Below are 16,970 nucleotides of genomic sequence, written 5' to 3'. Positions count from 1 at the left end.
TCTCTGTACCCCCTCCAAAGCTAGTATATCCATCCTTAAGTAAGGTGACCAAAACTGCACGCAGTACTCCAGGTGCGGGGCCTCACCAATACCCTAAACAGTTGCAGCAGGACCTCCCTGCTTTTGTACTCCATCCCTCTCGCAATGAAGGCCAACATTCCATTCGCCTTCCTGATTACCTGCTGCACCTGCAAACTAACTTTTTGGGATTCGCGCACAAGGACCCCCAGGTCCCTCTGCACCGCAGCATGTTGTAATTTCTCCCCATTCAAATAATATTCCCTTTTACTGTTTTTTTTCCCCCCCCAAGGTGGATGACCTCACACTTTCCGACATTGTATTCCATCTGCCAAAAGAGGCCCCAGCTGATGGGAAAACCGCAAATCTAACGCCCCTATTTAAGAAAGGAGGGAGACAGAAAGCAGGAAACTATAGACCAGTTAGCGTAACATCGGCCATTGGGAAAATGCTGGAGTCCATTATTAAGGAAGTAGCAGCAGGACATTTAGAAAATCATAATACAGTCAAGCAGAGTCAGCATGGTTTTATAAAAGGGAAATCATGTTTGACAAATTTGCTAGAGTTCTTTATGAGGATGTAACAAGCATGGTGGTTAAAGGGCAACCAGTGGATGTGGTGTATTTGGATTTCCAGAAGGGATTGGATAAGGTGCCAGGTAAAAGGTTACTGCACAAGATAATAGCTCACAAGGTAGGGTGTAATATATTAGCATGGATAGAGAATTAGTTGATTAACAGAATGGGTCAACATCCGGTTGGCAAACAGTCACTAGTGGGGTGCCACAGGAATCAGTGCTAGGGCCTCAACTATTTACAATCTACATAATGATTCGGATGAAGGGACTGAGTGTAATGTAGCCAAGTTTGCTGATGATACAAAGATGGGTGGGGAAGCAAATTGTGAGGAGGACACAAAAAATCTGCAAAGGGATATAGACAAACTAAGTGAGTGGGCAAACATTTGGCAGATGGAGTATAATGTGGGAAAGTGTGAGGTTATCCACTTTGACAGGAAAAATAAACAAGCAATAATTATTTAAATAGATTACAAAATGCTGTAGTAGAGGGACCTGGGATCCTTGTGCATGAAACACAAAAAGTTAGTATGCAGGTACAGCAAGTAAGCAGGAAGGCAAATTTCAAAGTTGGCCTTTATTGCAAGGTGGGTGGAGTATAAAAGCAGGGAAGTCCTGCTACAACTGTTCAGGGTATTGGTGAGACCACACCTAGAGTACTGCATACAGCTTTGATCTTTTTTAAAGGAGGGATATACTTGCATTGGAGACAGTTCAGAGAAGGTTCACTAGGTTGATTCCTGAGATGGGGGGGTTGACATATGAAGAAAGGTTGAGTAGGTTGGGTCCATACTCATTGGAGTTTATAAGAATGAGAGATGATCTTATTGAAACATACAAGATACTCAGGGGGCTCGACAAGGTAGACGCAGAGAGGATGTTTCCACTCATGGGGGAATCTAGAACTAGGGGGCATAGTTTAAGAATAAGTGGTCGCCCATTTAGAACTGAGATGAGGAGGAATTTCTTCTCTGAAGGTCGTAAATCTGTGGAATTCTCTGCCTCAGAGAGCTGTAGAGTTCATTGAATATATGTAGCAGAGAAGGTTGAGGGGAGATTTGATAGACGTGTTCAAAATCATGAGGTATCTGGACAGAGTACATAGAGAGAAACTGTTCCCATTGACAGAAAGGTCAAGAAACAGAGGACACAGATTTAAGGTGATTGGCAGAAGGAATGAAGGCGTCAAGAGGAAAAACTTTTATCTTTAAACGCAGCAAGTGATTAGGGTCTGGAAATGCATTGCCTAAAAGGGTGGTGGAGACAGATTCAATCGTGGCTTTCAAACCTGAAAGAAAGAAATTTGCAGAGCTATGTAAGGGTAAAGGGCAAGGGAGTGGGACTAGCTGAGGTTCTCTTGCATAGAGCCTGCACGGACTCAATGGGCCAAATGGCCTTCTTCTGTGCTGTAACCATTCTATGATTCTTAAATCGTAGATTGATACAGCACAGAAGGAAGCCATTCAGCCTATCGTGTCTATGACGGCTATTTGGTAGAGCTATCCAACTTTCACATACCTCTGCTCTTTCCCCACAGCTCTGAAAATGTTTTCCCCTTCATGTATTTATCCAATTCCCTTTTGAAAGTTACACCACTGTTTCAAACAGTGCATTCCAGATCACAACAGCACACTAAAAAAAAAATCTTTCCTCATGTGGCCTCTGGTTCTTTTGCCAATCACCTTAAAACTATGTCCGGTTACTGACCCTTCTGCCACTGGAAACAATTTCACCTAATTTACTCCATCAAACCCATTCATGATTTTGAACACCTCTAAAATCTCCTTTTAACCTTCTCTGTTCTGGTACAATTTTAAAGGGGGTGCAAGGGACCTTGGGGTGCTTATACACAAATCTTTGAAGGTGGCAGGAGAGGTTAATAAAGCATATGGGATCCTGGTCTTTATAGAGGCATAAAGTACAAAAGCCAGGAAGTTATGCTAAACCTATATAAAACACTTGTTCGGCCCCAGCTGGAGTATTGTGTCCAATTCTGCCCCACCACACTTTAGGGAGGACGTGAAGGTTATACGAAGAGTCTGGTGGCAAGCCAGTAATTTTTTCTACTCCTCTTTAGGTTCACCTTCCCGCCCCGCCCCAAGTCCTTCTAAAGTAATGTACAAAGCTTTAGATGCAGACACATACAAAACTGGAGTAGTGAAGTCAAACACAGGATTACAAATATTAAGTAATATTTAGCATGGCATTATTATTAGTAATTTACTTGGTAGAAGATATTTAGGATTTTTAAATCTTGACAATTAAAACCAAAAAAGTCAGTGAAAAACTGTCATGCAAAGTACTAGATGAATGCTTTTGCAAATAATCTCAAAATAGAGTACTGCTTTAATCTAGACATTTAGCAATATGCTGTCTTAAAAGTTACCTACACATTTAAAAAGCACAAAACTGGAGTTTTGAACTCCAACCTCTATTGGCATCTGAACCAGGCTACACTTAAATGGATGATGAGAGAAGAGGCTAGAATGCTAAACGTTCATGTCTGAAGAGGAAATGGATACATACATTGAAAAGAAATGGAATGGTAGTTAGAAATTTTCCACACCACAAATTAAACTAGGATTGTTATTGTCGATAGAAGTGATGTCTCAACTTACCTTTGCTGGAGGGCCAGCAGTCTTGGGAACCAATCCCTTATATACACTGGGTCCTGTCCCATTCTTCGCAGGCTGGGGATGAGATCCCCCTGTCAGAGGGTATCCTGGTAGTATTGGTTCTTCTTTGAGGACCTTCTTAATGACCAGCATTTTGGACGTTCTAGATTTTGGATTTGGAGGATTTTCTACATCATAGAAAAAATATATATGTAAACGTGAATCTGAACAGATGACGGTAGTTATCAAAGCTGCTACTGATTGCTCAAATCGTAAGGTTTGCAAAAAAAAACCCCCATCAGTATGATTGAAGGTGAAAAAAAAGTTTTGTTTGCACTGTTCTTGAAGTGAGATGGGGGCGGGGGGAGGGGGGGGGGGGGAAAGAGAGCTGAGGTAGGAGTTGAAAGCAATGGCAGCTGTGAAAATTGAATAACATGGCAGATAGCAAGAGATGAGATTTCTTTAATCCACTGTACACTGGCTGATAGCATAGCAATATCAAAAGCAAAGGACCACGGTTCGCGATCAAGATTCATATCAACGTAGAAAATAGCTGCAGGAGAAGGCCATTCGGCCCTTCCAGCCTGCACCACCATTCAATATGATCATGCAACTTCAGTACCCCACTCCTGCCTTTTCTCCATACCCCTGATCCCTTTAGCCGTAAGGGCCACATCTAACTCCCTTTTGAATATATCCAACAAGCTGGACTCAACAACTTTGTGGTAGAGAATTCCATAGGTTCACAATTCTCTGGGTGAAAAAGTTTCTCCTCATCTCGGTCCGAGATGGCTTAACCCTTATCCTTAGACTGTGACCCCTGGTTCTGGACTTCCCCAACATCGGGAACATTCTTCCTGCATCTAACCTGTCCAATCCCATCAGAATTTTATATATGTTTCTATGAGATCCCAGCTCATTCTTCTAAATTCCAGTGAATGTAAGCCTAGTCGATCCAGTCTTTCTTCATATGTCAGTCCTGCCATCCCATCTGGTGAACCTTCGCTGCACTCCCTCAATAGCAAGAATGTGGTCTCATCAAGGCCATGTACAACTGCAGCAAGACCTCCCTGCTCCTATACTCAAATCCTCAAGAAAAAAAAAAATCAGGAATTAGTGATTGGGAAACACAAAGCTTGGATTTAATATACTGTGGAGCAAGGAGGAGAAGAGGCGAGCCAGCATCTTTTCATCCAGCATGCTGATCCCAACAACACAATCATTAAAACACTTGAGTACTGGCCATGGTGCAATACTGAGCCACATGAATCCAAGGTAAAAGATGGGACTGGATAGAATTTGGTTGAAGAAACAAGGAATACTCCTAGAGAGAGAATGTCAGATGAGAGAATGTGATGACTGGAGTCCGAAAGGGCTGTTTCTAAGCCAATGCCTAGAAACTGAAACCAAATGCAAGTTTATCACACGTGCTTACAACAAAAATGAGAGCAGGAGAGGCAGTAAACGCAGAAAAAGATTTATGCAGTATATAAATGGAGAGAAAATGGCAAGTGAAATATAAATGCAATTATTTTTTATTCACACGGGCGTTGCTGGCAAGACCAGCAGTTAATGCCCATCCATAATTGCCCTCGAGAAGATGGTGATGAGCCACCTTCTTGTCTTGCTTTGCCTTTTCAGAGGACAATTAGGAGTCAATCCATTATTGTGGGTAGAGAGTAACATATCGTTGGCAAATTTACTTTCCTAAAAGGACATTAGTAAACCAGATGTGTATTTAGGACAATCTGGTAGTTATTTGGTCATCATTACTGGTACTAGCTTTTATTCATTCAAGATTTATTTAATTAACTGAATTTAAATTCCCCAGTTGCCGTGATGGAATTTGAATTCATGTCTCTGGATTACTAGTCCAGTAACATATAACCATTATGTTGCCTTTTCCGGTAAATAAAAATATAAAGCACAGCACATTGGTGAAAAAAGTATATAATGAATAGATTTGAAAGAATTAGCACTGAGAAACTCAAAAAGGGATCTAGATGTAATCATAAATTCATCACAGTAAATATCTGTACAATATAGTGAAACTATTAAAGATATTAGAATGCTGGGATATGCAGTCAGACCAGGATTATAGAAGTTATACCAAGGCTTTGAAATGTCAGATTACAAGAGTACTGTGTTCAATTTAGTACCATGTTGCAAAAAACAAGTACATGCATTGGGGAGGTACAGAGATTGACATAAAAACTGATTCCAAGTGTAAATAGGATGAACCATGGGTGAAAGAAGCTCAAACTTCAGTGAATGGGGGGGGGGGGGGGGGGGAAACGACAGTGGGACCTCATCAAAGTATACAAAATATTAAAATGGGATGAATAGAAATATATAGGAGTATGCCACGCAGCCCTTTGCACCTCTTCCACCATGCCATTAGAATATGACAACTCCATTTTACCTGCTTTTTCTCCATTTTACTTTGAGCATAGAGCTGGATAAATCGCAAGCAAGTGGAAGAATTTGATGATAGTAGGAATCAGCGGAGAGGAGGAAGGTGGTTTCTCAAATCCAAATCAAAAGGAGGACTCCTATGTATCCAAGATATAGTTTCTATGTAGGGCTCAATTTTCCCCAATTATCTGTGGCGGATTTTTGGCGTGCACCGTTTTTTTTTATGGAGTAAATAAAAATCTCTAAGTTTCTCCAAAGTTTCTGCGCCAGCGTAATTCAGTGAAGTACGCTTTTTTTAGGTTATATTTTTTTGCGTCATAGGGGGCGTAACCTGATGTCTGCACCAGTTTTTCAGATTTCAGCAAGTTTGATCAACTTACATTTTTCTTAGGACGGCGTATGTGACCACTCCCAAAAAACCTTCTGGGCACTGAAGAAAAACCAGCGCACAGTAAAAAAATCGACGCAGAAAGACACCATTGTTTATCGTCGAAGTTTTGGTGGCAGTCAAGAAGGCAAAGAATATGCATCATAAATATTAATTGTTTCAAAGTTATAAGGGAGAAAATGAAAGTCTAATGCAATTCTTTAATTTTTTTCAAAGTACAACGCCACCATTGAACGTCTCCTCCCCAGGCTAGAGTGTCGGCCGGGAGAATCGCTCCCTCGCCCAGACACAGGGGCTCGGGTTCAAAAGAAGCCCAGAGGGTGTGGTGGAGTGGAAGCAGAAATGAACTGCCAGCCACTTATATATGGGATGAGAACCCTTAGGTTATACAGCAGCTTCAAAAGAAGCCCGGGTTGGGGGTGGGGTTCGGGCGAGGGAGCAATTCTGCCGTCTGACGCGCCAACCCTCAAGCCCGGTGTAGAGACGTTCAGTGGTGAGGTGGTACTTTGAAAAACATCAAAAATTAAAGAATTACATTCAATGTCTTCATCGAATGCCTAGTTTCCCATTCTAAGCAAGCCTATTGTGCATATCAGGGTGTGGTCCATACTAGGGCGTGCACCTTGGGGAGAGAGAGAGAGAGAGAGAGAGAGAGAGAGAGAGAGGAAAGAAGGTATGAGTGCTTTGTCCTGCTGTTATGAGCCTCTTGCAAAGCTACAATTAAATTATGGGGGCAATATTGACAATGCCTACCTCGTGCAAGCCTTCTGCATGATGGTGCTGCGGAGGAAAAGAATGATTAGGCATCATCACCTGAGGAGTACGTAGGATGATGAGCAGGAGGCCGAACTCACATCGGGTATATTGAGGCAGGCGTTCATACCTGCACGATGCAGACTGTGTGAGAAGGCTGCATTTCCGCAAAGAAGTTGTAACCGAGATCTGTGAGTTAATAAAAGCGGACCTGCAACCTAGAAGCATCCGGAGGACTGCTTTGTCAGTTGAAGCCAAGATTACAGCTGTACTTTCATTTTATGCATCTGGATCATTCCAGGCCACAACTGGGGACGTGTGCACCATTTCTCAACATGCAACATATATTTGCATTCGGCAGGTGACTGCTGCACTATATGCCTGGAAGAATGACTACATAAAGTTCCCCATGACCGCCCAGGCAATGCATGGCAGGGCTGTGGGCTTCTCCAGGATTGCTGGCTTCCCAAAAGGTACAGGCTGCATTGACTGTACCCACATCGCCTTGCGGTTACCTTTGGAGGATTCAGAGATGTACAGGAACAGAAAAGGCTTTCACTCCGTGAACGTGCAGCTTGTCTGTGACGACATGCATCGCATCATGGCAGTTGATGCTTGATAGCCTGGGAGCACCCATGATGCGTTCATCCTACGCGAGAGCGATATATCTGCCATGTTTCAGCAGCAGCCAGAAGGGCAGAGCTGGCTGCTGGGGGACAAAGGGTACGGCCTCGTCACCTGGCTCATGATGCCTCTACACATAACCCGGACAGAAGCTGACTGGGAATACAACATGTCGCACATTGCGACGTGCAGCATAATAGAGAGGACCATTGGCATCTTGAAGCAGCGTTTCCAATGCCTGGACCATCCCGGTGGCTACTTGCAATACGCCCGAGATTGTCGGTCAGTTCACTGTTGTCTGCTACATGCCGCATAACTTAGCCATCATGAGGCAGCAGCAGCTGGCAGTAGAAGACCCACTGGAGGCGAGAGTGGCTGATGATGAGGAGGATGATGCAGATGACGAGGAGGAGGACAATGAGGACGCCATGCAACTACCAAAACCCGGAGCATGACGGCGGGCCATCGTGCCCCTTCTCCCGCATTCTCCACTCCTCTTTAATTCTCTGCCACAGAAAGTTGTTGAGTCCAGTTCGTTGGACATATTCAAAAAGGAGTTAGATGTGGCCCTTACAGCTCAAGGGATCAGGGGGTATGGAGAGAAGGCTGGGGTGAGGTTGAATGATCAGCTATGATCATATTGAATGGTGGTGCAGGCTCGAAGGGCCGAATGGCCTGCTCCTGCACCTATTTTCTATGTTTCTATGTTTAATATGATTGCTCGAGCCTTGCTCCATCAGCTCATCCATGAACGCTTTGATGCCTGAAGGCTTAGTGGCAACTATTCCAAATGGACCATGTTTACTGTTTGGACCTGTTCCTTAATGTTGTGATGTCTTAATGGAACAAATAATGGAAATGATTCAGTTATAACTTAAAATATATTTTATTCAAAAGTGTAACAATTGTCTATACTTAACTTAAATAAAAATATTCTTGTATCAAACTTTAAAGTATTCACTTACAAACTTTAAAACTTGTAAAGTTACACCACTTACAAAAATCTTCTAATTTGAGAAGTTACAACAGTAACAATATTAACAACAGCAGCAAAGAAAGGCTGCATCCATCTCTCCTCCACCGTACTGTAAAACCGCCTGCTACGCTTGGGCTTGGTGACTCCACCCCTGTCCGCAAGCGGTGGCGCAGCTTTTCTCGGGTTGGTATCAAGCTTATTCTTTCGAGCATCTCGGGTACTGCGCATTTCTTGATGGGCATGGGCAAGCAGTAATGTGGAAGGCCTGGCTGGGCCTCTTCAGAGGTTGGTCTGGGCATTGGAGTGGGAGTGGCAGTTGATTCCCATCAACAACCGCGGGGTCTGGGCGTGTTCCATTATTGCAGCAGTTACCTCCGACATTCCCTCACTCATGTACCCAGTGTATCAGCTACCTGCGACATTCCATTCCTAATGTGCCTGGACAGTGTTCCCAATTCTCACAAGAGTATTGTTACTTTTCCTGACAGTCACGATACCTCATCACCCACCCCACTGATGGTGTCCAGGAGTGATCGCGTAAGGTCAATCCTCTCCCCAGTCATTGCCATCCTCTGAACCACATCTGTTAGATCCTGCACCTCAGGAGAGCGCTGTCAAGCTCTCCTTCTTCTTCTCCTCACCCTGGGTGTGGCTCACTGCATCCCACTGGGACCTGCAGCCTCGGACAGTGGGGCCCTGGATGTGGTTTGCTGCACCGCACTGGAACCTGCAGCATCAAGACTGTGTGAAACCATGAAATGTCCCACTCGTACCACTCAGGAAAGGGCCTGGCACCTCAATGGACGGCACCTGCACCGCCTCCAAAGTGAGTACAACAGTGGGGGTTTCATCCTCCCCCTGCCCCTTCCACCCATGCTCTTGGTCTGGAAGATGTTCTCCTCTTCAGGCTCATCCACATCTGAATCTTCTGCATCGGCTTCAGCCTAGTCAGGGTTGGCCTCAAGTTCTTCAAAATATAACACAACAGACAAATGGTTATCAGCAGAGGAGGGGGCAGGGTGGCATGAGTAGGCTCACACAACGCAGACAGCAGACTCATTTGAAAGACCTTAATGAATGATCGCACATTGCATCAATTGAAGCGTAGCTGATGGAGACATCCCCATGAACCGAAGCATGGCGAGCCCATGCATTACTTAATATTTCGCAAAGCCAGACTGTGGAATATGCAGGACTTACCCTCTCCCTCGAGTGTGGGCCCAGCTTGTGCAGTGGTGATTGCTCTTCTCCAGGCAAGACCCATCAAAGCAGCGACCCTCTCTTCCAAGGGTGTCAGTGGGTGCAGATTTGCTGGGCCTCCTCCGGTTCACGTTCTCTCTCTTTTGTTGTGTGCCACCTTCCTCTGCAAAGATGAAAATATAACTTTTTAGAGAGGGTGTCTTTCCGCTGGGTGGGACATATACAGATGGTCACATTTACAATTGCAATTCGTGAATAAATGAAAATATTACTTACACTAACTGCTTAACCAAGGTCCTGCCACTTCTTTATGCACTGGCCTCCGGACCTCGGGATGGTCACCACTGCACAGTAATCTTGTGAAAGTTGGTTCCAGCGTTTGTTAATTTCTTTTGGTGAAACTTATTTGCCCTCTGCTGGTGTCCATTTCATGCCATCTGGCCTCAATTAGAGTAACTTAGTCATGAGTGAAATTCTTGGTCCTTGAGCCACGTTGCATATTGCAGCTCTGATTTTAAAGTTCTCACACACCACTCAGAATTAAAGTTCTCATACACAACTGGCTCTTTAAAAATGGCTGAATGCAGATCGGGAGATATACTGGGCATAGGAGCCCATAGCAGTCACATAAATAACATCATTTTTTTCCCGCACATGCACAGACATTTGGCTCCACCCCCGGAAGCTAAAGGAAAGGCTGCGCGGTGCCAATTTCAAAAATTAGAAAGGGGAAATTTATGGGTTTTTTTGTAGTGGGGTCCAAAAAAAGTGGGTGTAACTCTTGAAATACACCAAAAAACGGCATTGGGGAAAACTGAGCCCTTTGTGTTGATCTCTGTGGTTCTTGTTAAACACAAGTACATTTTTGGCTTTTTTCTCTCTAATTTAAGTCAGTGGGTTAAACTAAAGTTTAGTTAGTCGTCTATTAAATTGATGTATGGCAAGGCACCCCAGTCCCGTCAAATGCACAATCTGTGCCATGTGGGAAGTCCAGGATACTTCCCACGTCCTGGACAAGCTGGAAGTCATCGGCCAGAGGAGCTTGAGCTCCAGGTTTTGGGAGCTTGAGCAGCGGCTGGCATCACTACAGTGTATCCGCAAGGCTGAGAGCTTCGTGGATAGCACGTTTCGGAAGGTGGTCAACCCGAAGCTTAAGAGTTTGTAGGCAGAGAGACTGCTAGATAGACAAGGAGGACCAGGGAGACAGTGCAGGAGTCCCGACTGCATCTCACACTCTAACCGGTATTCTGTTCTGAATACTGGTAAGGGCGATGGTTCCTCTGGGGCGTACAGCCAGAGCCAAGTCCACAGCATGATGAGTGGCTCAGCTGCAGAGTGCAAGGGAAAGGGGGGAGGGGGGAGGGGGGAGGGGGGGGGCAGAAGGAGAAAGGTCAGAAAAGCAATGATTTAGACTTCAATGTTGGGGGCAAAATTAAGTAGTTTGCAGATGATACAAAAATTGCCAGTGTGGTCAATAGTGAGAAAGAAAGCTGCAGACTGCAGGAAGATATCAATGCACTGGTCAGATGAGCAGAAAGGTGGCAAATGGCATTCAATATGGAGAAATAGGAGGTAATGCATTTGGGGAGGGCTAACAAGGCAAGGGAATACACAATAAGTAGTGGGACAGAGAAGTGTAGAGGAACAGAGGGATCTTGGAGTGAATGTCTACAGATCCCTGAAGGAAGCAGGACAGGTAGATAAGGTGGTTAAAAAGGCATACAGGATACTTGCCTTTATTAACCGAAGCATAGAATGTAAAAGCAGGGAGGATATGCGAGAACTATATAAAACACTCGTCAGGTGACAGTTGAAGTACTGCATAAAGATGTGATTGCACTAGAGAGGGTACAGAGGAGATTTATGAGAATGTTGACAGCACTGGAGAATTTCAGCAATGAAGATTGGATAGGCTGGGGTTGTTTTCTTTGGAACAGGAGGCTGAGGGGAGACTTAATTTAGGTATATAAAATTATGAGGGGCTTAGCTAGAGTGGATAGGAAAGACCTATTTCCGCGAGCAGAAAGGTCAATAACCAGATTTAAAGTAATTGGTAGAAGGGTCAGAAGGCACTTGGAGAACTTTTTCCACCCAGAGGGTGATGGGGGTCTGGAACTCATTGCCTGAAAGGGTGGTAGAGGCGGAAATGCTCAGCACATTTAAAAAATACTTGGATATCCCCATGAAATGTCGTAACCTACAGGGCTACGGACCAAGAGCTGGAAAATGGGAACAGGCTGGATAGCTCTTTTTCGGTCGGCACGGGCACAATGCGGCGAATAGCGGCCTTCTGTGCCGTAAATTTCTAGGATTCCATTCTATACTTGACACCAGTACGTAACAAAAGTCTATCGATCTCAAGTCTTGAAAATTTGAATTCACCCTGCATTCACAGCTTTGTGAAGAAAGTGTCAGATTTCCATCATCCTTTGTGTGAAAAAATGCTTCCTAATATCACTCCTAAATGCCCGAGCTCTAATTTTATTATCCACCCCCCACCCAAGGAATAGTTTCATTCTATCTCCCCTATCAAATCCCTTGATCAGTTTAAACACCTCAATCAATTTAAACACCTCAATAAAGGTCACCCTCCTCAATCTTCTAAACTTAAGGCTATGCAACGCAAGTTTACGAAACCTGGCCTCATAATTTAACCCTTTAAGCTCCACTATCATTCTGGTGAATGTGCATTGTGGCCCCTCCAAGGCCAATATAACTTCCCTGAGATACTGCGCCCAAAACTAAATAGAAACATAGAAACATAGAAAATAGGTGCAGGAGTAGGCCATTCGGCCCTTCTAGCCTGCACCGCCATTCAATGAGTTCATGGCTGAACATTCAACTTCAGTACCCCATTCCTGCTTTCTCGCCATACCCCTTGATCCCCCTAGCAGTAAGGACCTCATCTAACTCCTTTTTGAATATATTTAGTGAATTGGCCTCAACAACTTTCTGTGGTAGAGAATTCCACAGGTTCACCACTCTCTGGGTGAAGAAGTTCCTCCGCATCTCGGTCCTAAATGGCTTACCCCTTATCCTTAGACTGTGACCCCTGGTTCTGGACTTCCCCAACATTGGGAACATTCTTCCTGCATCTAACCTGTCTAACCCCGTCAGAATTTTATATGTTTCTATGAGGTCCCCTCTCATTCTTCTGAACTCCAGTGAATACAAGCCCAGTTGATCCAGTCTTTCTTGATAGGTCAGTCCCGCCATCCCGGGAATCAGTCTGGTGAACCTTCGCTGCACTCCCTCAATAGCAAGAATGTCCTTCCTCAAGTTAGGAGACCAAAACTGTACACAATACTCCAGGTGTGGCCTCACCAATGCCCTGTACAACTGTAGCAACACCTCCCTGCCCCTGTACTCAAATCCCCTTGCTATGAAGGCCAACATGCCATTTGCTTTCTTAACCGCCTGCTGCACCTGCATGCCAACCTTCAATGACTGATGTACCATGACACCCAGGTCTCTTTGCACCTTTGCAGTATTCCAGATGGGGCTTGACCAAGTATCTGTACAAATGAAGGATCACTTCCTCACTTCTGTATTCCAACTCCTTAAGATAAGGGCCAACAATCCAATTAGCCTTTTTTGAGTATTTTTAGTACCTGTGCACCAGCATTTAGTGATTTGTGTACTTGGGACACCCAAATGCCTTTGCTCCTCCACAGTTCTTAGTTGATCATTAAGAAATTATTGCGATCCAAAGTGGATGACCTCACACTTCATCAGTCATAGTTTTTGCCCACTCATTTAATCTGTCTAACGCCCTTTGTAGCTTCCTGCTTCCATCTACACAATTTACTATGCTTCCAAAATTAGCATCATCTGCAAATTTTGATATACATCTCTCTATTCCTTCCTGCAAGTAATTAATATATATGGCAAAAAGCTGAGGTCCAAGTAGGTACCACCACTTGTGACCGATGTTCCCCCAATTTTATTTTGGGTGTGTTGCCCCATAAAGCCCATTCACTGTTTCGCGCATGCGCAAAACTCAACATTGAAAGAGCCGGTCTTTGGCTGCACGGGACCGGTAAAGAGCTATGCAGCCACACAGCTTAGAGGGAACATTGCTCGTTACATCCTGCCAATCGAAGAAGGTTCCATACTCTGTCTTCTACCTCCCAACCAATTGCCAACAACAACTTGCATTTATATAGCACCTTTAACATAGTAAAATGTCCAAGGCTCTTCACAGGAGCATTATGAAACAAGATTTGGCACTGAGCCACAAAGATATATTAGGATAGTTAATCTTGGTCAAAGAGGTAGGTTTTAAGGAGTGTCTTAAAGAGAGAGGTAGAATGGCAGAGGGGTTTAGGGAGGGAATTCCAGAGAGTAGGGCCTAGGTAGCTGAAGGCAAAGCCACCAATGGTGGAGCGAAAAAATCAGGGATGCGCAAGAGGCCAGAATTGGTGGAGCGCAGAGTTCTTGGACGGTTGTAAGGCTGGAGGAGGTTAGAGAGAGATAGGGAAGGGCAAGACCATGAATGATTTGAAAACCAGGATGAGAATTTTTTTTTTTAATAAATTGAGGTGTTGCCGGACTGGGAGCCAAGGTCTGCGAGCACAGGGGGGTTGAGTTAATGGGACTTAATGTGAGCTAGGATATGCGCAGCAGAGTTTTGGATGAACTCAACTTTAGGTAGGGTGGAAGATTGGAGGCCGGCCAGGAGAGCATTGGAATAGTCAAGTCACAAGGTTATCTCCAATTCGTGCAGTTTCATTTTTGATGATCCCTTGTGCGAAATCTTATCAAATGCCTTCTGACAAAGTCCATATAAACAACAGCCATAGATACTCCCCTTCCTAACATGTCAGTAACTCCATCAAAAAAACCTCAGTTATGACCTAATATTCACAAATTCATGCTGATTTTCTTTGAGCAGCTCATACTTGTTCAGTCACTCTGTCTCCGACAGATTCCAGTAACTTCCCCATAATTGATTGTAAACTCACAGGTCTTTGGTTATCTGTTTTTTTTTCACCTTCTCAAATAATAAAACATTTGCAATTCTCCAATACATAGGCACAATTCCTGAATCTAGGGGAGTTTGGAAAATTATGTACAAGTAGTGGAACATCTCGGCAATAGTGACCATAATATAATATGCTTTAAGATGATAATTCAGGACAGAAGTATAATAAGAACCAGGGTAATAGATTGGAGAAAAGCTGATTTTGAGGAGCTGAGAATACAACTTGGGCAATTAAAATGGGCAACAGTATTGGCAAAAAACGATGTAGAACAGCAATGGGAAAACATTTAAAACGGTTCAACAGAGTGCAGGAACAATATATTCTGCAAAAAGTAAAGAATAAACTAAACACTAATGAGACTCCATGGAATAAATAAAGCCATAAGGGAACAGTTGAGGGTAAGGAAACAGACATACATTAAGTTCATAGACAACATGATAAGGGAGAATACATTAGGAGAGAAGTCAGAAAAACAACTAGGAAGGCAAAGAGGAACTATGAAATTAAATTATCAAGGAACATAAAACAAAATAGTAAAATATTTTACAGGTACATCAATAAAAAAAGGTTGGGCTGGGAATAGGGCCTGTAAGGGATAGTCAGGAATATACCACAGGTTACAATAGAAAGATGGCAGAAATATTAAATAATTATTTCGCTTCAGTATTTAGCAGGGAAATAGAACAGGTGGACAAGACATTGGATGATGAGATTAGTAATGAGATAAGTGCATTTCAAATAAAGAGAGGGTGTATATTAAATAAACTAATCAAACTCAATAAAACTCCTGGATTGCATCTACACATTTTAAAAGAATCTTGGGAAGAGAAAGCAGGGGCATTACGACACATATTTAACAATTTTTTAGAAAAAGGTGTAGTGCCAGAGGATTGGCAAATAGCTCTATTTAAGAAGGGGGATAGAATATGTCCAGGAAATTACAGAGTCAGCTTAACATCGGTGGTGGGAAAAATAATGGAATTCCTACTAGTGGAGAAAATAGAAGAGCATCTCAATACCAAAAATATAATGATGAATAGTCAGTATGGATTTCAAAAGGGAAAGTCTTGCTTGACCAACCTCATTGAATTTTTTGAAGAGGTAACAGAGAGAGAAGACAATAGTAATGCAGTAGATGTAATTTATCTAGATTTTCAAAATGCCTTCGATAAGGTACCCCATAATAGACTAATGAATAAGGTCAGAGAATGCGGAGTTAGGGGACAAGTAACAGAATGGATAGCTAGCTGGCTTCAAGACAGAGGGTAGCTATTCACAGTGGCAGAAGGTGGGTAGTGGTGTTCCACAAGAATCAGTGCTGCAACCACTGTTCACAATTTACATGAATGATTTAGACTTTGGAATCAAAAATACAATTTCTAAATTTGTGGGTGACACCAAATTGGGGAGGTGGGGGTAGAATAGTCAATACTGAGGATGACTGCAACAAATTACCGGAGGACAATAAACAAACTTGCAGAATAGGCATATAATTGGCAAATGAAGTTCATCACAGATAAATGCGAGGCATTACATTTTGGTAGGAAGAATAAGGAAGTTACTTATTACTTGGAAGGTGCGAGTCTAGGTGGGGTAGAGGAACAAAGGGATCTCTGGAGAATAAATACATAAATCACTAAAAGTAGCGACACAGATTAGCAAAGCCATAAAAACAGCAAACCAAGCACTAGGGTTTATTTCTAGAAGTATAGAATTAAAAAGTAGGGAAGTTATCCCAAGCCTGTATCGATCCTTGGTTAGACCACACTTAAAGTAGTGCATACAGTTCTGTTCGCCATATTATAAAAAGGATATAGAGGCACTGAAGAGGGTGCAGAGAAGATTTACAAAGGATGATACCAGAAATGCGAAGGTAGACATATCAGTAAAGGATAAACAGGCTGGGTCTATTTTTCTTGAAAAAAGGCTGACCTAATAGAGAGGTCTTTAAAATTGTAAAAGGTTTTGATAGAATGGATAGAGAGAATGTTTCCACATGTGGAGCAGAGCATAACTAGAGGCCATATCAAAATAAGATAGTCACCAAGAAATTCAATAGGGAATTCAGAAGAAACTTCTTTACTCAAAGAGTGGTGAGAATGTGGAACTCACTACCACATGGAGTGGTTGAAGCAAATAGTATAACTGCATTTAAGGGGAGGCAAGAGAAGCACAAGGGTGAAGGGAATAGAGGGTTATGCAGATAGATTTACATGAAGACAGACGGGAGGAGGCTCGAGTGGAGCATAAATGCCGGCATGGACTGGTTGGGCCGAATGGCCTGTTTCTGTACCTTATATCCTATGTAATTTCGTCACCTATTTATTTTAATACCCTGGGATGGAAACCATGTTCTGGAGATTTGTCTACCTCAAGTCTAATTGTTTTCTCTATTACCACATGTAAAAGAAAAGTATAT

General features: G+C 43.2%; 1 protein-coding gene across 4 annotated transcripts in view; it reads right to left on the bottom strand.

The window, feature by feature from the left end:
• The window catches only part of LOC139240573 (vasculin-like), a 134,964-nt gene that overhangs the window by 49,223 nt on the left and 68,771 nt on the right, over window positions 1-16,970 (bottom strand). For all 4 annotated transcript variants that reach the window (XM_070869127.1, XM_070869135.1, XM_070869119.1 and 1 more), the window contains one exon: window positions 3,214-3,398. In XM_070869127.1, coding sequence (XP_070725228.1) covers window positions 3,214-3,398 — 185 coding nt within the window. The remainder of the gene's footprint in view (window positions 1-3,213; window positions 3,399-16,970) is intronic.

This window comes from Pristiophorus japonicus, chromosome 2 (genome assembly GCF_044704955.1).
Source record: "Pristiophorus japonicus isolate sPriJap1 chromosome 2, sPriJap1.hap1, whole genome shotgun sequence".
NCBI classification, from domain to species: Eukaryota; Metazoa; Chordata; class Chondrichthyes; family Pristiophoridae; genus Pristiophorus; species Pristiophorus japonicus.
This window is presented reverse-complemented; position numbering and strand designations above follow the sequence as displayed.